At 45.1% G+C, this 26,081-nt stretch overlaps 3 protein-coding genes across 9 annotated transcripts in view; 1 reads left to right on the forward strand and 2 right to left on the reverse strand.

The window, feature by feature from the left end:
- The window catches only part of dpp6a (dipeptidyl-peptidase 6a), a 101,872-nt gene extending 89,877 nt beyond the window's left edge, over positions 1-11,995 (forward strand). For 4 of the 6 annotated variants that reach the window (XM_086065513.1, XM_086065515.1, XM_086065512.1 and 1 more), the window contains exons 9-25: positions 5,005-5,159; positions 5,229-5,326; positions 5,413-5,536; positions 6,279-6,317; positions 6,388-6,495; positions 6,579-6,670; positions 7,176-7,223; positions 7,309-7,427; positions 8,111-8,203; positions 8,910-9,017; positions 9,092-9,161; positions 9,302-9,496; positions 9,581-9,635; positions 10,075-10,174; positions 10,844-10,902; positions 10,978-11,185; positions 11,344-11,995. In XM_086065513.1, the coding sequence (XP_085921639.1) occupies positions 5,005-5,159; positions 5,229-5,326; positions 5,413-5,536; positions 6,279-6,317; positions 6,388-6,495; positions 6,579-6,670; positions 7,176-7,223; positions 7,309-7,427; positions 8,111-8,203; positions 8,910-9,017; positions 9,092-9,161; positions 9,302-9,496; positions 9,581-9,635; positions 10,075-10,174; positions 10,844-10,902; positions 10,978-11,185; positions 11,344-11,498 (1,826 nt within the window). In that variant the 3' untranslated portion in view covers positions 11,499-11,995. The remainder of the gene's footprint in view (positions 1-5,004; positions 5,160-5,228; positions 5,327-5,412; positions 5,537-6,278; positions 6,318-6,387; positions 6,496-6,578; positions 6,671-7,175; positions 7,224-7,308; positions 7,428-8,110; positions 8,204-8,909; positions 9,018-9,091; positions 9,162-9,301; positions 9,497-9,580; positions 9,636-10,074; positions 10,175-10,843; positions 10,903-10,977; positions 11,186-11,343) is intronic. The other 2 variants (XM_086065517.1, XM_086065516.1) reach the window with 1 other exon arrangement.
- Positions 11,996-12,910: 915 nt separating this feature from the next.
- Positions 12,911-17,031, reverse strand: ggh (gamma-glutamyl hydrolase (conjugase, folylpolygammaglutamyl hydrolase)). 2 transcript variants are annotated; one of them, XM_086065519.1, is made up of 10 exons: positions 16,981-17,025; positions 16,739-16,774; positions 16,527-16,635; positions 16,385-16,435; positions 15,735-15,819; positions 15,526-15,664; positions 15,339-15,445; positions 14,321-14,411; positions 14,080-14,214; positions 12,911-13,993 (listed from the first exon to the last, which is right to left on the reverse strand). In XM_086065519.1, the coding sequence occupies exons 1-10, from the start codon at positions 17,009-17,011 to the stop codon at positions 13,875-13,877; spliced, it is 903 nt and encodes a 300-aa protein (XP_085921645.1). In that variant the 5' UTR covers positions 17,012-17,025; the 3' UTR covers positions 12,911-13,874. The 2 variants fall into 2 exon arrangements, with proteins under 2 accessions (XP_085921645.1, XP_085921644.1); XM_086065518.1 differs by having other exon boundaries at positions 16,739-17,031.
- A 571-nt stretch (positions 17,032-17,602) lies between these two features.
- LOC147156148 (uncharacterized) overlaps positions 17,603-26,081 on the reverse strand; it is a 30,274-nt gene continuing 21,795 nt past the window's right edge. The window contains exons 18-46 of the mRNA XM_086066415.1: positions 25,480-25,533; positions 25,362-25,397; positions 24,906-25,034; positions 24,803-24,838; positions 24,689-24,724; positions 24,530-24,574; positions 24,351-24,413; positions 24,189-24,224; positions 24,034-24,117; positions 23,889-23,954; positions 23,726-23,788; positions 23,083-23,169; positions 22,984-23,019; positions 22,844-22,897; positions 22,401-22,457; positions 22,254-22,313; positions 21,921-21,962; positions 21,792-21,819; positions 21,660-21,722; positions 21,280-21,299; positions 21,102-21,200; positions 20,856-21,006; positions 20,693-20,784; positions 20,442-20,570; positions 20,029-20,076; positions 19,901-19,963; positions 19,617-19,814; positions 19,333-19,448; positions 17,603-18,488 (exon numbers count right to left, since the gene is read on the reverse strand). Coding sequence (XP_085922541.1) covers positions 18,287-18,488; positions 19,333-19,448; positions 19,617-19,814; positions 19,901-19,963; positions 20,029-20,076; positions 20,442-20,570; positions 20,693-20,784; positions 20,856-21,006; positions 21,102-21,200; positions 21,280-21,299; positions 21,660-21,722; positions 21,792-21,819; positions 21,921-21,962; positions 22,254-22,313; positions 22,401-22,457; positions 22,844-22,897; positions 22,984-23,019; positions 23,083-23,169; positions 23,726-23,788; positions 23,889-23,954; positions 24,034-24,117; positions 24,189-24,224; positions 24,351-24,413; positions 24,530-24,574; positions 24,689-24,724; positions 24,803-24,838; positions 24,906-25,034; positions 25,362-25,397; positions 25,480-25,533 — 2,193 coding nt within the window. The 3' untranslated portion in view covers positions 17,603-18,286. The remainder of the gene's footprint in view (positions 18,489-19,332; positions 19,449-19,616; positions 19,815-19,900; positions 19,964-20,028; positions 20,077-20,441; positions 20,571-20,692; positions 20,785-20,855; positions 21,007-21,101; positions 21,201-21,279; positions 21,300-21,659; positions 21,723-21,791; positions 21,820-21,920; positions 21,963-22,253; positions 22,314-22,400; positions 22,458-22,843; positions 22,898-22,983; positions 23,020-23,082; positions 23,170-23,725; positions 23,789-23,888; positions 23,955-24,033; positions 24,118-24,188; positions 24,225-24,350; positions 24,414-24,529; positions 24,575-24,688; positions 24,725-24,802; positions 24,839-24,905; positions 25,035-25,361; positions 25,398-25,479; positions 25,534-26,081) is intronic.

The following is a 26,081-nucleotide window of genomic DNA, read 5'->3' on the forward strand; positions in this document are numbered from 1 at the left end:
CAGACGGTTTTAATATCGGTTTAATATCGGCGCTGCGTGGCAGTCGGTCAGACGGAGACAAACGAGCGCACGCTGCACAACAAGCTGTAAGTCGTTGAATGGCATCACGTAAAGGTTACCCGCGGCGCCAGGATTAGCCCGCTTTTAATTTCATGTTGGAGCGCCTCGTCGTTCGCTCCGCAGGCTGACATTTAAAAGTAAGCGAGTCGCCGCTTTCGGGGCACGCGTCATTCTCGCCCGTTTAAGCCTCGGGTCCATTCGTGTCATTTGAATGCTGCTGAGTATAGATTGTGTTGAGGGCTTCAAAATATGGTGTCGGTGTGTCACGGGTGCCGAATCCAAGGCTCGGGGGCCAGATCCGGCCCGCCAGATCATTTGATGTGGCCCGCAAAAACTTTTAAAAATGTTAATATTGCAAGCACTTTTTTGTTTGTTACCAATTTGAAACATCAATTTGTTTTGTACACATGAATTAATATGAGGCAATCATAAATTTGTTTGAGCTCACCAAAGGAAATGACAATGTGGCCCTCAACAAAAATAAGTGTGACACCTCTGACTTCATCTAAAGCCTGAACCATGAAATAAATGAGAGAAAATTCTGAATCTTTGTAAATAGAGTATCGATTGGTCCTTTTGCACAAACGATTTTTTTTTGTCAAAATCTACTTCCACTTTTGATTTGTGCCATATTTGATACATCCGGTCACAATGCTTGAAATGTGTACATTCATAACTGTCATAAACAGAAATATCAAACATTTCCACAAATCAGAAACGACATTTTCCACTATTAAGTGTTTCTCGTTTCTCAATTGGGACGATCTTACAAAGTCGCTGGAAAAGCCATCAGCTGAGTGACACTGCCCTCTAATGGATTATCCATGCAGCGCACGTGTCAGATCATATACGTCAGGGTTTTAATGGGAAAATGAATATTGCACTCATGAAATAGAGGTCTCAAAATGTCTTCTATTTAATATGATATGTTTGGCTTTATAGGGTTAAGTTGGTTTTAATGCACAAATACGGTTTCAAGACTGAGATGGGCTTTTAAACCCGGGTTTGGGATCCTAACACAACAAGGATCAGTTTGTCATTGTGCTCGCAAGTAGCACCGTTGTCAGAATTTCCCAAATTCGAGTTGTTTCATTGTCATCATAACGCCTGAATGTGAATGGCTCTTGTAAAGATCCCTGGGGTACTCCAAAAAAGCTCTTTTCAAGCTGACTTGCATGTTGGAGTCATTTGCTCGCATATGGTCGCATTATTGAACCTTTTTTCCCAAAGCTCCGTTGAAAAGCTTCGTCTTCTATTAATGCCGTTAAGCATCCTTACCGGAAAAGTAGTTTGGTGATGCTCGCGCCATTCGTGTATTGACGCTCGGCCCAGGCCGATGTTCCTGACGATGACTCCGACTCCTCCGGGAAGGAAGGCGGTGGGGGGGGGCAAGGTCAAGCGGAGGCTCAGGCCGCCGCCGAGGAGAAATGAGGTTTTAAGCCGCGTCCGCCTGTCACCGAGCGGCAGATTTTGACGCGAAAGGGCGGGTGAAAAGGTTGGCCAATAATCTCCCGGCCTTCAAAATCCGTTGCTGCCTTCATCTTCCGTCTGCGTGCGGAAGGAGGAGACTGCAAATATGGAGAGCATATTGAAAGAGTTGCGGCCCACATTGGCGGGGGCGTCTGTTATTTGCTATCTATTTGGGGTGTGCCGCTCCCCACGAAAGACGATCGGACACGCTTTCCGATATATGTGATGCGGCACGATTCAAGGACAGTCGCATTTTCAAGTGAAACGATTTGATTCAATGCGATTGGAAGGGATTACGATGACGGGGTTCCAATTCTATTCGTTATGGTGCGGCTCACTTTGAGACGGTACGACGTCAGATTATCCGCTCATAATAAAACCCTTCAATATGTACACGATATTGATATATTGGCAAATGGGAAGGTTCCATTCAGTTTGATTCCCTCTTTTCAATAAAAACAGATTTCCAGATTGTTGAAATGCAAGAAAATATCATATTTCAACAGAGCGCGCGAGATGTCATCCTGAATTCCGTCCCCGACGGCCCCTCATATTCTGACGAGTCCTGATAAACGCGTTCAAAAAAATAATAATAATAAAAACACCGCTGTGACTTTGATTTGAGTGACTTTTGCCCGGCAGGTAATTTGTGTTCCTGCAGGCGACTTTCAAGTAAAGGTGTCAACTTCAGATTTGCTCCCTTTGAAGTGTGTGTGTGTGTGGGTGGGGGGGGGGGGGGAAGCTGGGGGGGGGGGGCATTTTTAATAAATTGTCTTGAAAGCACAATCAGGAGTGCAGCAGGCTGCCGTATCACCTCGTAATCCCACAAAAGCATCTCTAATGAGATTTTCCGACGCCTGCGCCGCAGTGGGGGTGAAGAGAGCGGCGCTCTATTCAAATCTATTGTTGTTTGCTTGCCTCACAAACAAAGACGACCGCTCGCGAGAACGCCGCCGGGTGGGTCACGTGCGAGTCTGAAAAGAGCCAAGGTCATTCGTAGGTCAATTAAAAAATAATAATAATAATGAGGATGATAATAAAATACAAATATTAGCCAAATCATTTTTTTTAATAATAAGCTATTAAGTTTAAGGGGAAAACATTTTGGGTTTTTAGAATTAGAATTAAGAGTCTTGACGTTTCAAGACATGATTAGGTTTCCAGCGAGGGTCTTCGGACAGCGTGGGGGTCTTCAAGATGTTGACAAATTAGGATTTCAAGCCAGTGACAAAGTTTTTCATTCAGGTCTTCAGGAAAAAAAAATGTTCACGAAAGAAATCAACCAATTCCAGAATGTTTTTATTATTCATGAAATGTAATAAAAATATCATTGAAACAAGTTCAATTTATATGTAATCGGTTTTTATTTGCACTAAGAATTTGATCAATTAACCAATTGCTTGATTTATTATGAGTTATCTTAAATCAAGTAACTAGTCATATGAACAAAAAAAAGAAAAGAAAAATCTTTCCATCATTTTCTATGCTGCAGTGTTTTTCCTCGTTAAGGTCACCAACGTTGAGAAGAAGAAGAAAAAGAATCAAATGTTGGAGGATTCCTGATGATTGAGTTGGATTAAAAAATTGAAAGCACGTTTCTGCTTGCGAGTGAGCTCGAAAAGCCAAAAAGCGCTTCTCGCTCTCTCTCCCTCTCTCTCTCCCTCCCTCCCTCTCTCTCCCTCCCTCTCTCACTCTCCCTCCCTCCCTCCCTCTCCCTCTCTCTCTCCCTCTCCCTCCCTCCCTCCCTCTCTCTCTCCCTCCCTCCCTCTCTCTCTCTCTCGCTCTCTCTCTCTCTCCCTTTCTCTCTCCCTCTCTCTCTCCCTCCCTCTCTCTCTCCCTCCCTCTCTCTCTCTCTCCCTCCCTCTCTCTCTCCCTCCCTCCCTCTCTCTCCCTCCCTCTCTCTCTCTCCCTCTCTCTCCCTCCCTCTCTCTCTCCCTCCCTCTCTCTCTCCCTCCCTCTCTCTCTCCCTCCCTCTCTCTCCCTCTCCCTCCCTCTCTCCCTCCCTCCCTCTCTCTCTCCCTCTCTCTCTCTCTCCCTCCCTCTCTCTCCCTCCCTCTCTCTCTCTCGCTCTCTCTCTCTCTCTCTCTCTGTTGCTTCTGAAGCTTTCCATGTCATTTATGAACAAGACAAACAAAAAGATTGCAGATGCTGCCGGCTGCTGCAATTATGATCGTTCTGCTCAAGACGTTCTCCAAAATGTTCATCTCGCACCTGCGCTGCCCTCTGCGGAACCCAACGAGTAAACGGAGTTCATCCGAATGCGCGACGGCGCCGCTGCTAATTGCCTGAAATGATTGCGCCGGCATTCGCGGCAAGCTTTGCCTGAATGCGCGTCCAGCCGGCGTTTGATTGGCCGACCGTCGCCTTGAAGGGCCCCATTAGCCGTCGTCGGGGTCGAACCTCTCCGGGCTGAAGTGGCCTTGAGAGCGAAACGGCAAACGGGCCGTCATCGGCGCTCGTCACGCTCGTCTTTCCGCGGAAGACGCCACAACATTTTCAAAAGCGGCAATTATCGCGAGATGGCGCTTTGCTCTTTGCGGGAGTCAAGTGGACACTCGGCGTGATGATGTGGACGGCGCGTCTTGAGCGCGCGACGATCGCTGGCAGATGTTGACGTGAAAACGGCGACGTCAATGGCAACATCTTTGCAAAAGCAATTGGAAATCACGCGGTTGAGACATTTCGATCCAATGAAAGCAAGTTGAAAGCGCTTGACCGTCTTTTTGCGACAGCGTGCTTTGACTTTTTCGGCTTTTGTTTTTTCTTGTATTTGTACCTTTTCACAGTTGCTCAATTGCATGTCAAGCAAACACATGCCGCCATTACACGGAATTGTAATCCAAAGCATTTGGTTTGGAAAACGGGAAGACAAAAAGATGAAAAGCGTTTTCTTGCCGAACTGCCGACGGCCTCGACTCACTAAACCGTTCGTACATCTTCGCATTATACAACAGGCCACGCCCACCTTTTGATTTTGATGTTCCCTCTCCAAAATATTTTTCAATTCAATTGAGTTGGAAATTTGTCAAAATCATTTTTTGTTTGGTCTCTTTTTTTTATGTACACCACGAAAACGTGGCATTCAAGCAGGGGTGTGCAGACTTTTGATATCCACTGGACATGTCCTGTTGAGCAAGAAGCAAAATTGTATGAAAATGAGAAACACGATTTATAGATTGATGTCTTGAAGATAAAAGTAGCGCAACATGCTACAAAATACAAAAAGACAAAATAGAAATACATTGACTTGAAGCCTTGGTGGAGGTCTCAATTCAATTTGAGGACAATTTTCATGTGTGCAAATGGGGGCGGGAATCAACGCCTTAATGTACTGTATTTGTAATTATAGGCCATCACTTGTTGGCTGCGAGACAACAAGCGCATGTTAGCATGTTAGCATGTTAGCCTGCAGCCACATAATGACATTTCCTGATGTGATTGTTTGTTTGTTTTTGTGTGTTTTTCTTCTTTCAGAGGAGATTTTGCGCTCCCACGTGGCCCACTGGTGGTCCCCGGATGGCGCCAGGCTGGCGTACGCCACCATCAACGACACCTTGGTGCCCAAAATGGAGCTGCCCATGTTCACCGGCATGCCCTACCCGACGGGGAAGGAGTACCACTACCCCAAGGTGGACTCGGCACGCTCGGCTTGGATTGGGCTTTTTTCGCTTGACGCGCGTGTTGATGAATTTGCGCAGGCGGGCGAGGAGAACCCGCTGCTGACCTTGTACGTGGTCAACCTGAACGGGCCTCTTCACACCATCGAGATGAGGAGACCCGATGACCCCAGGTTGAGGTGAGAAGACAAATTCAGCTCCTTGTTTTGGTTTGCTAATATCAGCGGTTGCTTTTTTTTGCCTCCGCGTCGACGGCGTGTTTCAGCGAGTTCTACGTGACGATGGTGAAATGGGCCACCACCACCAAACTGGCCGTCAACTGGCTCAACCGGGCCCAGAACATCTCCGTGCTGACGCTGTGTCAGGCCACAACGGGGGTCTGCGCCAAGGTCTGCCTTACAGCCGACGTGGAGAGAGATACGTTCAAGAAACACAAAATGCTGCAGACACGTCATCATTCAACGCGACTCACTTTAAACACTATTCAAAATGATTCTTAAGTGGCAGTTTTCTCCTGGTCAAGAATTCCAAGAACGAGTAGAACATCGAATGAAATCCAAATGTTCAACCAAACTTTTTCTTTGACAGCTAGCTTAATGCTAACATATAACATGCTAACTAGCTTAATGCTAACATATAACATAGCTATTGGAAATTAGCGTCCATGTCGAACAACCGCTGCTTTTACACACTCACAGCGTATGACCTTCTTCTTGCTCTTAATTACGCTGCATCTTTCCCAGTAGACCTCAGTGCTGCCAGGCATTTTGTGGCACAATGTGGTACTACACTCAAGGTGCACAACTCGAAATTCGAACTTTGGAAGGAAAAAAAATCTCAACGAATATGGATTGTGTGCGTGTGCAACAGCGTATTAGGGCCACGTAAAAAAAAATTTTTTTTTATTTATTATTATTATTATTATTTTATTTTATTTTTTATTTTTTAGAGGGGAGGGCGTTAATCTATATATATGAGAAAAAAACTCCATACAGTGGCAAATTTGCGATTATTTATTTTTAATATTCTGGAAAAAAATATAAATATATACACGGCCCTACGACAGCGTCATATCGTGTGTAAGTTCATACAGAGTATTACAAAATCAAAAATGTCCTCAATTCTCCACAGAAACACGAAGACGAAAGCGAAGGGTGGCTCTACAGACAGGTGAGAACGTCGGCAGGTGAGCGAGCGAGCGAGTTTCCGCGCGTCTTGACTCGCTGCGCTGGACTTTCAGAACGAGAAGCCGCTGTTCTCCAAAGACGGCCACAGGCTGTTCTTCACGAGGGCCATCCCGCAGGGCGGCCGCGGCAAATTCTTCCACATTTCCATGTCCGTCTCGCAGGTACGCGCTCGCGCTCACGGCGACATTCCGATGGCTGTGAATATTTGCCGCTATTTTTTTTCTTTTTGTTTCCCCAAATGCAGCCCAACGCCAGCGCAGACACGCTGCAGTCCATCACGTCGGGCGACTGGGACGTGACCGAGGTTTTGGCCTATCATGAGGAACGGCAGCTCATGTGAGTCCAAATCGAGATTTTGGTCAGAAACGATTCGGACCCCTCGCCACGTTCAACCTGGAATTGGATCAATATGTCTATCGTCGTCGGTCCCAAAACAAAGTCCCGGCAACGAAACAGGAAGTCAGACATTTTGGTTTTGATCCACTCCCCCTCGGTCATTGACGCGAGTGAATCCCAACGAAAGCCGGCATCCTCGACGCCGCCGCATTTCCAAGCTTTTTAGCAAATTTGAATGATGGTTTTGAGGAAAGTGTGACAAAAAAAATGGTTTCCCTGCCAGCAGTTTGATCCATCAACATGAAATTGGGCAAATGTGTGTCGTCATAACAAGAGAAAAGAAAAAGTCTCAGGGACCCATGTCCGTCGGCCGCCATTTTGCTTTTAAAGACACCAGATTGGTGGCGGAAAATTGCCAAGATTTTTTTGTTGTCGAAAAAACATGTTTTGATTCTGACGAATGATGTCGTCTATCATTTGTTTACGACTTGTTTTCACCTTCCAGATACTTCCTGAGCACGGAAGACGGCCCAAAGCGACGGCATCTCTACAGGTGCGGCTGGAAAGGTTCGAAAGGTTGGAAATGTCAAGAAAGCGCAAGTTGACTTTGTTGTTGCGTTTCGTCTTTTTGCGGTCAGCGCCGACACGTTCGGCTCGTTCAACCGCCGCTGCCTCTCGTGCGGCCTGTCCGCCGGTTGCGGCTACATCGGCGGCTCCTTCTGCCACAACATGAGCTACTTCCTGCTCCACTGCCAAGGTGACGCCATTTTGAACCACCAATTATAGTAAGGCGGTTTTTTTCATGAAAAACACGACCATTTTTTTTCTTCTTTTTTTAAACGACCATGTATAAAAAGGCTTCTTTTTTTTTCGACCACTAAGGTTTTTTTTTTTTGTTTTTTTTTATGGTGATTGTTTATTGTAAATGCAGATGTGCAATTTTAAAATGAAATGAAAACAATGTGAATGCTACAATTATTATTTGTAACGTTCCAAAAGCTTTGCGAGGCTTCAATCACATTGCGGCTCTCGTTTTGTCACACGTTCTCGCAGTCACGCCGGAGGAAATGAGATTCCTGCCGTAAAGCGCTTTGCCTCGGCCCGCCGGGGGGCAAAGGTCATCGCCGGCACGCTCCTGGCGGGACGCTTGTAAAAAATGATTTGATAAAGTGGTGACATCATCACGGTCACAGCGGGAGGGAAAGAAAATAGAAAAATAAAGAAGAAGAAGAAGAAGAAGCGGGACCCGTGTGCTCCCAATTTGCAAAACAAGCGCCGTTGATTTGTTTTTCTGTTTTCAAGACGAACGTGTTGTCCAAAATGGAAGGAAGTCCATTCTGGCATCTTTTCTTACTCTTGTGATTTGTCAGGAAATGACTTTTGCAGCACAGCGTGTCATTTTAATGTTTGGATTTTGTTGTTGTTGTCATTTGTCTTCAGGTCCAGATGTGCCGTTTGTGTCCATTTACAAGACGCGGACAGATGACGAAGACGAAGACGTCGACGTTGAGGGAATGTCGGGGGAGAAACAGAGTGAGTGCCACTAAAAAAAAAAAGACGACATTTGGGATCCCAAGGGAAGAAAATGTGTACTTTTCTTTCTCGTAAACAATCATTCATTTATTCTGCAATATAGTTTCCCCAAAATAAACATCTGGAATAAATAACAAATCGCTACTCGCGATTTGCTAGCATCGACGATGCAGAATGTGAGCTGCACTGTTTCTGAATATATTGCGTTTTCAAAACAATAACGCGATTAAGAACGACCTTCCGCTCTTGAGGTAATCTGATTACTCCTCTCAGCGGAGGACACGTTTGTTTGTGCCACAATGTCATCCAATTACTCGAGTTGTTGCTCTCGAACACGTCTCGTGTCTTGACATCACATTTGCACCTCATCGATGTCGTCCTTTTCTTGCTTCCAAAGCAGATGTTGTTGTGACCCTATTTGGACAAAAGTTTTGGGACGCAGGTCTTTAAGATCATTCTCTCTAAAAGAGCTTCAAGGGAATTGGATTATGAAAGCCGCAGGAGGGAAGCGAAGCGCTACTTTTGTTGGAAACTCTCGAACGGCAACATACAAGCAAAATGGCGCCATGAAAAATGTCCGCAAATTCGTGGACGTTCGCCGTGCGAATGTTGCGAGCTTCTCATCGTGGTGACGAATTGCCGGCTTTGGCGATCGCGGCCGGCAAAGTTGCGACTTGCTGACGTGCGATGTTTGGCTGCTGCTCAGGTATGGCGGAGGTGCGCCAACTGGAGAGCAACCAGTTGCTGAGGCTGACGCTGGCCAACATGCAGATGCCGCTCGTCCACTACCGGGACGTCAGCGTCGACGACTACAGTGCGTTTTTGCCGGCAAAGCGCCGCGTGCGCGCGCGTTTGCGGCCGTTCATCCTCTCATGTTGTCTTTCGCAGCTTTGTCAATGCAGATCCTCAAACCCGCCGGCTTTGTGGAGACGGCGCACTACCCTCTCATATTGCTCATGTATGTGCTGCGCACGCACACACACACGCACACACACGCACGCGCGCAAATATTATTTGTGTGAATCTGCATTGAAAACGGATTTCCAATTCGCAACTGGAGATGTTTTGAAAGCGCGCGTCTCCATTTTGTCCGCGCAGCGACAGCAGCCCCGGCGGCCAGAGCGTGTCGGAGCGCTTCCGCCTGGACTGGGCCACGGTGCTGGTGAGCGGGTTCGGCGCGGTGGCGGCGCGCTGCGACGGGCGCGGGGCCGGCTTCCAGGGCACCAACCTGCTGCAGCGCATCCGGAAGCGACCCGGCGTCCTGGAGGAGCACGACCAGCGCCAGGCCATCAAGTATGCGCGCCCGCCGGCCCGCCGGCAAACGGGACGCGCGTGTGCGGACAGTGGGCTGACTTGCTTTGGTGTTGTTTGTGGCAGCATCATTCTCAAGGAGCCGTACATCGACAAGACCCGGGTGGGAGTCTTTGGAAAGGTAACCGGCGAACATTTTCTTCACATTCGTTTCAATGAAGCAGCAGGCGGCCATTTTGTAAAATGGCAGCGCAGTATCTTTTTGGGGGTTTTGGTCAGGTGACACTGCGGTGACATTTTCAGCAAGTGGCCGTCCGATCCAAAATGGACGATTTCTCAGCATAATTCCTATTCGGCTTCATTCGCAACCACCAAGCAAGACGTTTTATTCCTAAAAAGCGCATCAAAAATGGAGTCAAACTTAAATAATGCTTAAAAGTTGGTATCGTGTATTTAGTAAGACAAAACAAAAAAAGGCGACCTATCAGAATAATGAACCCGCATTTCCACTTGTTACCAACAAAAAATGCAGATTTTTTTTGTTCAATGTCGATTGGGAAACCCTTCATAATAATAATAATAATAATAATAGTAAGAACTATGGTGTTGTTTTGTTTTAGGAGTATGGCGGTTATGTGACCAGCTTGTTGCTGAGCGGCGACCAATCTCCTGCCAGATGTGGCGCCGTCCTCTCGCCCATCACCGACTTTCAATTATACGGTCAGGCTCCGCATTTTGTTTGCATTCCAATGACGTTGGCTGGCGACCAGTCCAGGACTTTTCTCACCTGCGAAGAAGTGCTGCCCCCATGAGTGAAAACGAGTTTCTCGTTTCCACGCTCGGAAACCACTTGAGAGAAAAACTTTTTTTATTCTTAAGAAATGCAAATATGGTGAAAAGCTCATGTTGTTGGGCGACAAACTTGTTAACTGTTATCTGAAACCCAAAAGCTTCATTTCAAACCTTGGTCCTTGTTTGAAAGTCCAATTTTGAAATCCAAACCTTTTCATGAATTTATTGTAAATAAAAGTAAAATACCGTACGTAATTGACATATTTGATGTCGATGTTACGTATACATTTCGCAACGTTCATAATTTAAAGCGACGGAACACATAAATATTACATTTCAAATCGCTACTGCCACCTGCTGATGAAAAATGAAACTGCACTTACCGAGCACATGACGTCACATCCGCCGACAGGGAGCGGGAAATTCGAACCCGAATACAGCCACAGGCTTGCATTGTGAACAGCTGAGGTGTTATGCTACTAATTAGAAGAGAAGAAGAAGAAGAAAATTAGCCTCTCTCGGCTTCAGCCGCCATCTTACTTTTTACCGTACTTGTAAGTCAAATGCTAACGTGAACTTTATCCTCTTTGGTTTCAGCTTCTGCATTTTCCGAACGCTACTTGGGGGTGCCAAAACCTGACCCTCGCGCTTACGCGGTACTCGATCCCTATTTTGATGCGATTGTGATGCTTTGCGGTGTCCTCCTTTTCACGTGTCCGCTTCCCCCTCAGACGGCCAACCTGGCGCACCGCGCGTCTCACTTTTTGGACAAGAAATTCCTCATCATCCATCCGACGGCGGACGGTAAGAAAATGGCGCCGAGCGAGGACGGCGCAATTTGCAATCTTTTCGATTTCTCTTGCAGAAAAAGTCCACTTCCAGCATTCGGCCAAACTTATTGCCCAGCTCATCCACGAAAAGGCCAACTACACCTTACAGGTCGCCATGACAACACTTTCTTCCGCTAATTTGTGCCGCTAGGTGGCATGAGCATTTCATGTTGGCTGTTGTTGTTTTCGAATTAAGCGCAAATGAACATGAAGCAAGTGGTGTGGCCATTTTGTTGATTGTAAATGCCGACCGCCGCCGGTCCTCAGATCTACCCGGACGAGGGCCACTTCCTCCACAACGAGGCCACCCGGCAACACCTCAGCCAATCGCTGGTCAACTTCTACGAGGAGTGCTTCAGGCTCCCCGAGCGACTTCTGGACGAGGAGTCGGACGAGGACGCAGAAGACGAAGGTTAGCCTGACCCGGCTTGGACCGCCCCCCTCACGACCCCGCCCCGCCCTCGTCCTTGCACGTCCCCAAAAAGCGACAGGCCGCCCGGACCAAGCACAACACGTCCTCGGTTTTATGCAACTATCTGGTCCGCGCGCCGGACTCGAGACTGCCCGCAGAGCAGCCGGCGATCGCCTCCATTTCATCCTTTTCATCATTTTGTCTCCGGATCCGTAAAATTGTCCCGGCGAGCCGGCGAACCCGCGCTGGAATGCTGCAATAGACGAGCTGCCGTGTGGACTTGGCGCTCTGGAAGGGGACAGAAGTCAAATGGGACCGCTGGACTTGTATCATCGTGAACATGAGACGCGCACGAAGTCGGTAGCAGAGACAAAACGGCCTTTGATGGGACTTTTATAAAGTTGTGATGAACTGCAATTCTTTTTTTTCTTTGAGCAAATGTTCTCAATGTATGTAAAATAGCGCACACAAACATCCAAGCGAGGAAGTAAAGACACACAAAATGTTCATGTTGTCGTTTCATTTTAAATGGTTGAAAAAGAGGACAAAATATTGTTTTGAGTCAAATGTCTTTGCGTTTGTCACCATACTGCCTTATTTTGGTCAAAAACAAAACATCACACTGTCTAAAATAGTCCACTGTTAGCCTAGCTTTAGCATAAAGACCCAAGCTAAGCTTGTTAGCGGGACCTTTTGAAGGAAATCAAGCGGCTCCTTTTCAAGATGACGAGGACGCGTAGAAACGTTAGAAAGTTCTGCAAGTGCGAAGACAGTCAAAGTTAACGACAAATTGAATTGACCACAAGTTCTCCCGTTTTCAGTCTTGGCATGAAGTTGACGCGCTAACAAGCTAGCTTGGAATCTGTACCTAAAAATGACGCTGTGTTTGATAACATTTGTGTTATTTTTTTTCCGACAGCAAACACTTACTCAATTTTTTCCAACTGTGTAAATGAACTCGCCGTTCTCGACGAAATGTCACATGAGCACAAGGCTAACTTCCACATGGTTTGTTTTCAAATCTTCTCCGATACGGTGAAGGCAAAGAGCCATTCCTGCCGTTCGTGTCGACTCTGCGGGTTCAATTACAGTTTAACGGTCATTTTAGTTTCATTGCCACAACGTTTGACATCTTGAATGTTCTTTCATGGGAAACCATCAATTCTATTTCCATGTTGTGAGATTAGCATTAGCATCTCTGCCGTGTAAATGTTCCTCAAAGAAGAAATAAGTATTATTTGAAATGATTTGTTGGTTGCAAAATGAATTGAAAAATTGTAAATGCCACTGTGGATACATATTTGACATTTTTCCCCATTCATTTTTTTATTTTTTATTTTTTTAGATAAACGTTATCATCCAAAGCAAAGAAAGACACAAAAAGGCGGCATGAAGGTAAATGTTCAAATAAAGACGTCAATATTTGGGATTCATTGCTGTATTTATTTGATCAAACATTCACATTCAGAGATTATAAATGATTTCCCGGCAGTTTTGCCATATATTATCTAATTAACCCTGAGATTGTGAAACATTTCACGAGCAGCTGACTACGAATAAAATGAAAACTTGTCTTCGATGTTCGCACACTATACACTACTTTATCAATGAAAAATAAATATTTCATCAATATGATGTGATATTGACATGAGCTCCAATATGACACGGAGCGAAATACAACACAAATATGAATGATATTTTTCTACGTTTTCACTGAATACCTTCAAGGATTTGTTTGATAGTAGCTTAAACGGCGCAGCTTTAAATATAGTGTAAACATGTTTCCTTAAATATTGCTCCAGTAGTAAACAGCAGCGGCTCGAGAGATACGACACGATACAGTTCCAAGCATATTCACATTCAAAATTAGCTTTCAAGATTCACTGAAGAAGAAAAAAAAAAGTACAGCTTTGACGCCATCTGGTGGCAAGAAACTATGTTGACAATGAGCATGAGCTTGATTTGCCTTGAAGGGATACTTGACTCATTTTCAGCAGAAAAAAGTCCAGAATTAATTTAATAACCATTATTTTTCATAACTATAATTTTAAAAATACATTTTCCACTTGCTGTCGACTGAAGATGACCTCTCGTGTGCTGAGGAAATAGGTAAGGACCAATCAACGGCTCACCTGTTGTTTGGGTTTGGTCAGCAAACTGAGCTATAATTGGTCGCACCCGTTCCCTCAGCACAGGTGAGGTCATCTTCGGTCGACGGCAAGTGGAAAAATGTGTTTTTACAGATATTATTTATAAGTCAATGTGATGACGAGACAAAATATGTTGAAAGTGGTTCAATGAGTCAAGTGTCCCTTGAAGTGATTTTCATGCCGGAACAAATAAAAATGTTGTTTCCGTGACGTCTAACGATACACAAAGTGAAGTGTCAGAAATAATATATTTGCTCAAAGACGCTCGTTGCGCTGCCTTGAACGGGGCTGAAGTTATAAATGAGCGCTTGCTTCTCCTCGTCTTCCGTGGCGAATCTGTGAAAATTCTTCCTGGCTGTGGCGACACGCGCACCAAGCGCACCTTTGAGCAAATACTGGCTTGATGTTGACACGCGGCAACAGGACGGGCCGATCACGTACCTTCGCTCGCGAAGAACTCGGCCATGAAGAAGGTGACGCGCACTCCCGAGGGGGTGTGCGCCACGTACGGCTTCCTCCACTCAAAGGCGTTTTTTTCCGGGTGCCACTGCGTGCCGTAAATGGGGAAATCCAACGCTACGCAGCGCAAATGCCGTTGGTTTGTTTGTTCGTTCGTTCGTTGGTTCGTTACGTCAGTCACAAAGGAAGCAAAAGTGCAAAGTACGCTTAAAGTCATTCCTACCTTCAACTGTGGACAGAAACTCGGTTTTCCCGTCCGTGTTGGTGGACAGAACTTTGTAGAAAGAGGTCAGGTTGTTGCTGCTGTTGAATGCCTACAAAAACAAAACAAAACTGTTCAGCACTATGAAAATGTTTTGACTTTTTTTCTTGTAACACTGCAATATTTTTCTCTATAATAATGATTTGTTTCTTTAGACTTAGAGTTGCAAAACGAGAGAGCGTATGAGGGCCGCATATAAATATATATTTTCAAAGGGGGTGTAATAATCCGAGACAAAAAAAAACCAACTCACAAAATACGAGAAATAAACCTGCAGATTTGTGACATTATAAAGTGGCAAATTTGTCCGAAATGTATGAGAAATTAACTCACTCATTTATAAGAAATAAACCGAAACTTGCAAGAAATACTGGTAGCAACAGTCTGGACGAAGTGCTGGCTTTTGTCCACCAGGAGCGAACTAACGTGAACATTTGTTGGTGGTGAATGGAACGCGCTAGAAAATACAAAAATGTACTCGTTACACACGGCAGCGACAGCAACAACACAAAACAAAACAAAATGGATGGCATTCAAAGCGTTAAGTAGGCCGCTTTAGCTAAATGATTGAATTCTTGCACGATTAACACAATTCTTTATAAATATACATTACTGTACTTGATACATCTTTTTTTCATAAATAACTTTTTTCATAAAAAAAAAACCTAAAAAGAATTCCAAGAAGTACAAATGTTTACAGTAATCTTACAAAAAAGATCTCATTATAAATACTGCTTTTTATCAATATAATACATTTTTAAAAATGTAGTACTTGTTTTTAAAAAGTGTGTAATTTTCTCTTAAATTCATATAAAAATGTATTTTTTCGGCAAGATATTGAAAATGATGGCGCGGTGCAGAAAAATGGCTTCATTTAATTTACCGGTACTTCAAAATCAAACTTTTTTTTCCCTACACCCCCGAAAAAAAATAAAGAAAGTTTCTTGCAGGGTGTTTTTCCCCCCCCTGGTTGTTGTACCTCCACTGGCAAACTCCAGATGTGCGAGTTCTCCGTGAGAGGTTCCAAGGCCAACGCATCCATGAGTTCAGCGGGGAATCCTCGGAACATTCTGCTACTTTTGGCTTCTGCGCGGGGGGAGGAAAGAAAAATAATGGATGGCGTTGCGATTGACGCAGCGACAGACAAAACGCGCTCGCGAGCGCACCTTCGGTGAAGTTGAGCGGCAACGACACCCCGCTGGTGTTTGTGCGCGTGAGGAGCGAGACGCCGTTGGTCAAGAGGAGGAGCTGCTCCAGGCCCAGGCACGTCCCCCAAATGGGGAAGTGGTCGCCTCGGCGGTTGGCCTGCGGCCCACACGCGCGTTCGGACGTCTTGCGCTCAAACTCTTTGTTGTCGTGCAAATGGCGTTACTACCTCCAGAGTCATCTCGTAGAAGATCTTGGCGCTCCTCTGGTAGCCCGATGAGAAGATGCTGGCCGCGCCTCCGGGGAAAAGCACGCTGGCGGGCAAGCAAGTGCAACAAATACAATTAGTACCAAAAATAAATACATATTGCTTGAACTATGCAAGCATGCGAGTGACCCATAGACATGCAATATAATATGGTGACACTGGAGAATTTTTTTTTATATGAAAATAAAAAACAAACAAATTGTTTTTGTTCATAAAATACAATTTCATATTTACAAAAAAATACTTGATGATTTTTCTTCTGTATTCCCATTGCAATACATTTTTGTTGCCTGGACCTAGCTAGCTAGCTAGTATCCTAGCTAGCTAGCTAGTATCCTAGTAGCTAGCTAGTACCCTAGCTAGCTAGCTAGTATCCTAGTAGCTAGCTAGTACCCTAGTAGCTAGCTAGGACCCTAGCTAGCTCCCTAGCTAGCTAGTATCCTAGCTAGTACCCTAGCTAGCTAGCTAGTACCCTAGCAGGTAATCGAGCTCCCTGATGCTAAAGCCAAACTGTGGCCGGGTTTTTACTCTCTGGACCTGGATTTGCCACCTTTGTGAATATCCAACTTGAAAGTAACGTCACCTCGGTCCAAGTAGCATCTCGTACGTACCCATTAATGGATTTGAAGAGTCTCCTGTACTCTTCATCGGTCTGATTGATCCTGCAACGAGAGAAAGGTTAAATACATGACCATCATGATAATAATAATAATAATAATAGTTGTTGTTGTTGTCGTCGTCATGGCGTCTGACATGATGGGCACCACTCTGGCTCCTGCCGCCTCCAAGAACTTGACATAAGAAGCAGCGATGTAAGCATTGTGATTTTCTTTGGGCGTGTACAGATCTTGCGCCAGAATCCCTTCAACACGAGAGAGAGAGAGAGAGAAAAAAAATCAACCCATCATCCATTTCAAATGCGACCATTTGTAAAAGTTGCGATTGTGAATTGCAAGTGAACCGACCTATGATGGGCTCGTCGTTGCGGCTCGCTTGCGTCGCTTGCGTGGTGGAGTCAAGCGGCGGCAAGACAAACAAAAGTAGCAAAGAAACGCAACACATGAGCGCAAACATGTTTCGGAAAGAGGCACAAGACGACAGCGACGACTCGAGTGTGCGGCAACCTCTCTTCGCCAACTGCGCGTCAATAAAAGTCATGAAAAACAACTGGAGGGAGACGAAAATCGATTACGGGGAGTTTGCTTACATTTGGACTTTAACCCCCAGCAGTCAATCATGCTCCGGCGTCCAGCGTTAGCCCGGAAATACGTCAGCACACAACTTCCGCTAGCGGCACGTCACCGTAAAATCAACAACACTAGTGTTTGTTTTTTATCTTTTTTTTCCTCCTTCGTCTTCTTTTCTTCTGAATTTGTTCGTCCTTACCTTAGCTTGACTGTAATGTTAAACACATAGTTTATTCATTATTATCTTTTACAGCTCTATACTTGTCACCATTATACTTGTATCTAGTAATAGTACGACTATCGGTATTTTCTTATCTGTGCATTTTATTCCCAATATTTTTTCAGTGTGACCTTTGTGTTCTAAATAATAATTTGACCTTCATAATACTTCATGGATTGTTTATTTTAATGTTACTATTTGTTTTACTGTAATTGTTTTTATGTCAGATTTTTACTGTTTGCAGCCCGTTGTTTTTGAAGTGCTCTGTAAATAAAGTTGAGTGTAATTATAACCTTTTTTAGCTTTATTATTCAGTTTAACGCTAATACTTAACAAAATATTGACACTAAAGAGACGCTGACGAGTTGTTTACATGATCGAACGAGGACTTCTGCGCTAACCATAAAGAACACACAAGCAGATGTTATGAAAGGGAAATCATTTATTCTTTTGAACAAAGCACCAACCAACACTTGGAATTTGTTTTTTTACATTTTTTTTCCAGCATGAAAATATATCACAAGATATATGGCAGTCTTAAAACCCAACTCTTCTCCATTCTACTATAGTAGCAAAAAAAAGAGGAAAACAAGTAGAAAAACACAAAAACAAACAACAAATGATAAATTATATTCTTAGATTTCATCTTTCGGATTTCATGTTCATGTGCTGTGACAGTATAAATAATGGTTTTAAATTAAATAGCCCACACATGAAAGTTGTAGCAAATAAATGAAGTACAGTGCATTAAATTGATCGGCCGCTGGCAAGGAGTGGAAAGCGGTTCAACATCTCCGTGACAACCTGTAAACAAAACAAAACAGCCCTCATGAGCTGTCTTTTACTTCCCAAGGAGTGGAAAATGTGGGACGATTTGGGATTCATAAACTAAAAGAAAAAAAGTCTCTCGGTTGGGGAGCAAGAGACGCAGCAACCTAAAATCTAGCACGTTCCCTACCAGAGTTGGACAAAAGCAAAAACTGGCCTCATCAATGCTTCATTTTATGTGCCAAAGGGACGACGCGTTGCGCACGGACGGGATGTCTCGGCAGCACGCCTCAAGGGGGTTCCGACTCCTCGGGGTCGGGGTCGGGGTCAGTCAGGTCTTAGAGGTTCTTGTGGGTCTCCACGCAGAGGACCACATACTCGTTGGAGCAGCTGCGTGTCTGCTGGCCCAGCAGGAGACCCGAGGTCAGGCCGGACGACTGGCCCGCCACCGACACGTGGTCGGCGCGCCACGTCTCGCAGTGCTTGTCCACCACGCGCAGGCCTCGCGCGCTCGACCCGTGCCAGATGCTCTTCTTGGGCCTGCGTGGACGTGGACGCACGCACACGCGACAATGACAACACGCACAGAGGGAAAAAAAGATGAACTTTTGACCTCAATATTTAAAAATAATATACTTTTGTTTTTTCCGCTTTTTTTGGTTAGCAAGAATCTGAATTTTAGTTGAGAATACTTTTTGATTTTTTTGCAAATATATAACTGTTTTTTGACAAAATAATGTTTTCTAAAAATACTGAATTTTTCTAGAAAAAAAATATTTTCTCTGGAAAAGAAACTTGAAAATAAAACTTTTTTTCCCTAAAAACTTAAAACATTTTCTTTAAAATAATGCACAAACGTGACTTTTTCTAGAAATAATACATTTCAAGTTCATTCAGCAAAACACAGCTTTTACTAAAAACTTCAATATTTCCCCCCAAAACATTTTTTTTGAAAACATATGACTGCATTCATTTAGATTATGATTTTTTTTCTTAGAAAAATATTTTGAATTTTTTTGTACATGATTACATTTTTTATTTTATTTTTTTGAGAAAAAGTTAAATAAACTATCCACAACTAAAATACTTTTTTTTTCTCAAAAAATACTGCTTTTCATTTTATTTCATCTTTAAATAGGACTTTCTTGTGAAGTTAATTAGAATATATATTTTTTAAGGGTAAGATTTTTTTTTTCTTGAAAACCCCCCACTACTAATTCTAAAAAGTGTTACCTTTTTCTTTCTTGACAAAAAAAACAACAATTAGTTTATTTTCTTTTTTTCTTCTTGAAAGTAGAAATTAAAAATATGTTTTTTGTCGTGGAAATATTTTTCTTGAAAAATGTATAGTATGGTGACGGCAATAAGGATGATGTTTACTGACCAGAAAGGATCGGCTAACACGTCGCGCCCATCAAAAGAGTAAAGAGGTATCCGGGTGTTGAAGGCTCCTCCTTCGCCGTTGAAGATGGACCTCCAGTTCCTGAAGAGCACGTCTCCCTGTGAGGAGGCATCACGCGTCAGACACACTTGGAGCTTTCAGCCACTGACAACTTCAGCTGGCTAACACTGGCATTTAAAAAAAATATATTTTAAGTGAAGAGCAGAATTAAATGCTCATGGAAATGAAGGTTTAGTTCCATTTTTGACCTCTAGGGGGCGACTGACCCTCAGGTTGGTGATGGGCAGAGAGTCCCTGAATCCAGGGTAGACCACGTGGACCAGGTCCTGCTTGTTGGAGGAGACGAATGCGCGGTAGTTGGGGGGCAGGCCCATGGCCTTGGCCTGCTCGTAGCACAGGCGGTCGAGCGCGTCCAGGCCCGACATGTCGCCCGTGTGCGGCTGGTTCAGAGCCACCAGGTTGAGCTGAACAAAAACCACACAAATCAGCTCCATAGATGCAATGACACGCGCGCACACAAAACCTACGGAGTGCAGCGAACGCCCCTCACCCTGGCGTTGGCGGCGCGCACTCGCACGATTGCGCCGCCTGCGATTTGCTGGGCAGCGCGAGGCTAAACGGACGGCAAACGCATGTTAATACTCGCCATCAAATCCGGTTTCATGTTTTAATACGCACCTCGTCCTGTGGGAGGACGTTACTGGAGAGGTGGAGCAGACTGCCAAGCTGGGGGGGGAAAAAAACATTGAAGGCATGTTTAATATTTGATCCATTCAGTCAAAGTTGACCTTTAAATGAACAACAACAAACATACGTCATACGTAGCAGTAGCGATAGCAGCCTTATTCTAAGTTATCGGGTACTCACGGAGGCCGCCAATACCAGCCACAGAGTACTAGTACTTTTGATGTATCGAATTTGAAAACATAGTGAACAAAGCGCTTCCTCTCTGATGCGCATTTGAAATATATTTGGATGAAAATATATTTGAACAGAGCTTAGCAGATTTCTTCCGATGCTGCGCGCGCACGGAGACCGTTCGGAATCGCACGGTGTGATATTTCCTCATTGACAAGCCGGTAGGTACGTACCTGTATCTCCTTCCAGCCCTCGGTCACCTTGAGGAAGAGACTTCCTGTGGACATGACGTAGGCCAGCATGCCCTCCGCCTCCCTGGCCGTCTTCTGCATCATGGACTCAAGCGTGGAGAACGTACTCACCTGGAAATGCGCAACAAACGCGTCCGGTTCCGTTGTTGCCAAATTGAGACATCACAAAATCGGCGGGCAAAAACGTTCACAAAAATCCGATCCGGCAAGAATTCGTATGGAATTAGACGTACAGCTGCTGAGCCTCCGAAAGGTCCCCGCGCGCCAGGGGTTCCGGGTGGCCCAGGAGGTCCGGGTGGTCCGGGCGCTCCAGGGATAAGCACATCTGGGCAACATGTCAAAAGTCATTCAACGTTGCTTATTATGGGATGGAAAGTAAGCACGCGATCCACACACCTTTTTTACCAAAGCCTAACGACCAGCTTCCGGTCTGCCCTGGCGGTCCGGGGGGTCCCGCTGGGCCGGGTCTGCCGACGCCCGGGGTTCCTGTGGTGCCCGGTTCTCCGCGGGGGCCTTGTGGTCCGAGCACAGACTCGCCTTTGGGTCCCTGGAGGGTTTGCACGCAAAAAAAAAAAAACATTTCAAGCTGAGCTGTCTCATTTGAACACCGCGCGGTTGCGTCGCCACGGCAACAGCCCTCACCACTGGCCCTTGTTTCCCGGGAGCACCTGGTTGCCCAGGTAACCCCGAGTCGCCCTTTTCTCCTTTTTCGCCATCAAGGCCCGGCTCGCCCTTCACTCCCTGACACGCGTGCAAAGCGACCACGCATGAAAGTCGTGCCTTTTGAAAATCTCATCATGACGACGTATTTGGAACTCACCAAGCGTCCTTTGAACGTGTCTGACGTGCAGAGGAAGAAAACATGGTTAGAAATAATAACAACTTTGTGTATGTGTAATTCTTTAGCCACTTCATTAGGTACACCCTTATCAACATCATGGCGATCAACGACATACCAGGATACAAGCGCTCGCCAAAATGGCTGACTTTTCAGTTTTGTTGAGCCCCACAAAAAAAAACCGATTCACTTACTGTGCAACACAACACAACATAATGTGAGGGCCAAAATATTCGAAGCAACACGTTCCATTGAATGTCATTAGACTGCACAGGCAGGTGTACCTAATAAACAGCATTCATATTTCAAATATGAATTGAGAAAATTCAAAAGAGCGTGACAACTTTGGAGGTTTGACTCACTAGGTGGCGCCGGGGTGCCAGGAAGGCCTCGTTCTCCCTTTTGTCCTTTCATCCCGTCATCAACTTGGCGACATAAACAAGAATGTTTTTTTAAAGCGGTCTCATTGCGAGCGATCATTTTGGGAAGCTTACCGATCACGGCGCTTCCGTTGGGATGGAGCTGCGGATTAAACGCAGCCGTTAGTAAAGCAACGACTTTATTATTCATCAATAAAGATGTACGGGAAATGAAAGATGAGGCAAAGTGAAAATGCGACTGACGGGAATTTTGCAGAAGGGTCGGGCAGCGACGGGGAACACGGTCTGGAAAGGCAGCAAAGAGTTAGCAATGAAGCGCCGCGGGTGTAGTACCACACGGTGCCACTATTTGCCAGGCAGCACTGAGCTCTACTGGAAGATGTGGAGCGCAATTAAAATCGAGAAGAAGCAGAGCGAGTGTCGTATTTAAAGTAGCACTCTGCTCATTTCAGTTAGCCCCTCTATGGTGTTTTACATGATATATTAGCATTAAGCTAATAATGATGAGTTTGGCTAAATGACGTTATAGTTATAAACATGAACTTTGTTGGAGAGTATTTCTTCGTGCTCGCTTACGCCGTTGGGGCATCGGAACATTCCAGGGCGACCGGGTCGCCCGGGGGGTCCTGGCAGTCCCTGCGGACGGAGTCACATTCAATAAGAACTCTTCCGGATCACTTCTTAAAGTATAGACTACGCGTGATTGTTGACGTCAGGACTCACAGGTTTGCTGACAGATTCTCCTTTCTCTCCTCTGGCTCCCATCTGGCCGGTACGACCCTACAAACACACAATTGTCACCCCCCCCCCCAAAAAAAATGCATTCTTTTAATTGTGCTCATTTCACTGGGTTCAGCTTTAAAGACGTTTCTTGTCCCTAATGATGTGACCGGAAGGCGTACGGGCTTGGCTAACTCTCAAACAACAAGCGTTTGTTGTTGTTTTTGTAAATGTTGACTCGCGCCGCCCGCTTGTAAATGCTAATGAGTCCTCGGTTGGAATCGCGCTAAATTGACGCTTTTCGGGCTTCTTCTCATCACGCACAAACGGAATGTTTGCGTCCACATGACAATGAGCCCGACAACAGCTGCCATCCGCTTCGAAGCCTGACCGAACCTCAATATGGAGACGCTGATTATGAGAGAAATCAAACTTTTCTTGCTTACGGGTCGTCCGGGGAAGCCCAAGGCCCCTTTTGGTCCCGGCATTCCCATCGGTCCCTGTTTGGGAAGAAAAAGACGGTCAGTCCCTGCCGTCCGCGAGCGACGCGTGGTCACCCGTCGTGGTTTTCTTTCCGAAGACTCACGAGTGGTCCGGGAAGTCCACTTGCGCCAATGTCACCCTGCAGACAATTTGAGACAATAAACAAACTTGAAAAGTGGAAGAAATGTGTGCTGAAGGTCACCTTGTATCCTTTCTCGCCCTTGAGAGCAGACAGGTCGTAGGAGGATCCGTTCTCGGGGACGATAATTGCCGGCTCGCCTTTCTCCCCCTGCGCATACGTTAGCGTAAACACGGACGCAAGGCCAGGCGCTAACACACGAATGCTAATGGCCAATGTTTTTTTTTCACTGAAAAGTTCATGTGCTCATCACGAAGGCACGTTTTCATATTTTATTCTCAGGGCTGCTGTGCATAATTCAAATCACGAAGGTCACAAGAGGATCAGGCAAGTTGCTTAATATGCTCTGACGCCACCATGTGGACGTGGGAGGAAATACAAAGGAGTAGACGGAGCCACCCTGACAACAACAAACTTTGTAGAAATTGCACTTGCAGTCTTGAAGGGAAAAGTTTTGCTGTTTTAGAAAAAATGTACAGAATACTGAAACACTTTTGCAAGAATGCATGTTTAGGTTTTCAGTATAAAAATTAAAATATTAGGAAAATAAAAGTATTTTTTGCAGAAGTTTTATTGTTTTAAATCCTAATTATTACATATTTATTTCTTTAAACATCTGAATATTATGAGAATTAAATACTATTTTGGGGTAAAATTATTATTATTTTTTTTGTGATAAAAGTCCAAACATTCTGAGAATTAGTACCTTGAGTCCCGGAGGCCCTTCAACACCTTGCACTCCGGCGTCTCCCTTGGGGCCTTGTTGTCCCTGTGGATAGTGAGGAGACGATCACGACATGTTCCTTGACACCGGAAGCCTTCACTGGACCGCCACCGCATTCTGATCCCGTTTTTTGGGTGAGACTCACCGCTAATCCCTGAGCCTCGAAAATCCCCGAGAGGTTGAAGACGCCGTCCGTGTCGTTGAGGAGGAGCTGAGGAAGAGGAGGAGAGGAGGCATGAAGCACAAACAAGGTTTTCAGACTTAAGTGGCCTGGATTGGTCGTGGCTTACTTCACTGAGGCTGAAGACGGGTCCTGGAGGTCCGGGAGGTCCCGGAGGGCCGGGTAGCGTGAGACCATCGAGTCCTGGCTCGCCCTGAGGAGCAAGTTGGTCATGTGATGCGAGTATGCCAGGAAATTGACACAAAAGTCAGATGTGGTTCTTACCTTTTGTCCCAGAGCGCCGGAATCTCCCTTAAGACCCTGAATGCAACACAAACCGCATTAATAAACGACCCACAAAATTCGCACGCAGCTTGCAGGGAGACTGGAGGAGTCACAGAAAGGCTTGAAAAAGGAAATCTTTTTCTGAGTGGTGCATTCACTGACCTCCGAACCTTTAGCTCCATTTGGTCCTGCTAAACCTGGTGGACCTGCAGCACCGTGCTCCCCCTGCACATGCCAAGGACACACAAACAACCATTTTATGAACAACCTGAACACATTTGCCATGCTTGACATGTGTGAGCACAAACATGTTGACGACATGTCGTGAATGCAACACAAACCTTAAGACCTGGCTCTCCAGCAGGACCTTGGAGGCCTTCTTCACCCTATGAGGCAACGAAAATGACGTTGAACACAAGTCATGGCCAACCGGAGTCACTCCAAACGGGAATGATTGACAAAATCAAATATGAAAAATGCTGATCGGGAGGGTTTGGCACCTTTGGTCCTCGGAGTCCAGGAGTTCCTGGAAGACCCTGTTGAAGACAGGAAAAATACATATTTAACCCATTTTCCCATTGGAGTGAAAAAAAAACCCTCATGTGGAGTCGTACCCGAAAGAGTTCCGATGCAGGACCACCTTCCGGGTCCTGAAAAGATCAAAGTAGATCATGTGTACGGTTGGCCACGCATGTCGAGTATTTCTATGCCGCGTACCTCAAAGTCGAATCCTTTAGCTGGGGGTCCGGGTGGTCCAGGGGGACCCGCTGGACCTTGGGGCCCGACCCTGCCCTCTGGACCTTCGGGCCCGGGAAGTCCTTGGACACCCTGAGGGCCCTGATCTCCCTGGAACAGGACAAAATATAGCGCATGATTCGTCAGTGTATCAAAAAACAAAACAAAACAAACACATCTAAATCATGAACAGTCACTTTTCACTCATTTGCAGATATAAATGATTATATTCATCTGTGATTTGCATACCCAATATAAAAACCATGACTTTGGTGCCACCTTGTGGCATTAAGAAGCAAAGTGAGGTTAGGAGCTTTTTTTAGTCAGTTCTATAAAAAAAAAAAAAAGATTTGGCGCCACCTTGTGGCATCTATGGGCAAAATGAAACCTTTTTGGTGGGCTCCTCTAACGAACCAAAAAAATAAGTATAAATTGTACCTTTGGTCCTGGTAGGCCGTCCACTCCAGGTTCTCCCTGTTGAATTCAATTGAGGGAGTTTTGATTCCAAAGTTCAACATTTGAGCAACAAAAACAATCAATAGAACAAAATCTTCACCACGTCTCCCTTTTCTCCAGCGGGTCCTTGTTCTCCTTTGTATCCATCTAATCCCTGAAATACAGAGAAACGAGGTTATTCTTTTTTTTTTTAGCACAGATTCTAAATTGTTTTTGAAAATCTGTCCATATTTATTCTATTGACTATTGAAGCAAGTGGAGCAGTACCCAACCACATCCAGCAGAGGGTGCTGCTGAGCTAGCATTTTCAATACAGAACTTGCATTCAATGTGCACATTGTCCTTGATGTGATGTGAGGCAAGTAGCCATGGAAACAGATTTATTTATCCATTTTCAAATAGGGCTTTAGAACAATTTCTGCCTAGCAACAAGCAACCATAAAACAAATGTTTGATGCTAATGTAAATATGTTGAGCAGAAATGAAAGAAAAAAACACACAAAATGTTTCATATAAAACATCACATTTTTCTGGTGCATTCTTCAAGAGTTAAAATGTTTCATGAAACCCCCAGCAGGGGGTGGCATTGAGTCCACGTTGTTCACGTTTTTATCAACCTTTGAAGCTCAGCGTCTACATTTTACATTTTGAAGCTTCGCTTGATACAAACACAAGGAAACACTTCAAATGATGAATTAACAT

The sequence above is a fragment of the Leptonotus elevatus genome, chromosome 21, assembly GCF_054856555.1.
Source record: "Leptonotus elevatus isolate MCC_2025b chromosome 21, RoL_Lele_1.0, whole genome shotgun sequence".
Classification (NCBI taxonomy): Eukaryota; Metazoa; Chordata; class Actinopteri; order Syngnathiformes; family Syngnathidae; genus Leptonotus; species Leptonotus elevatus.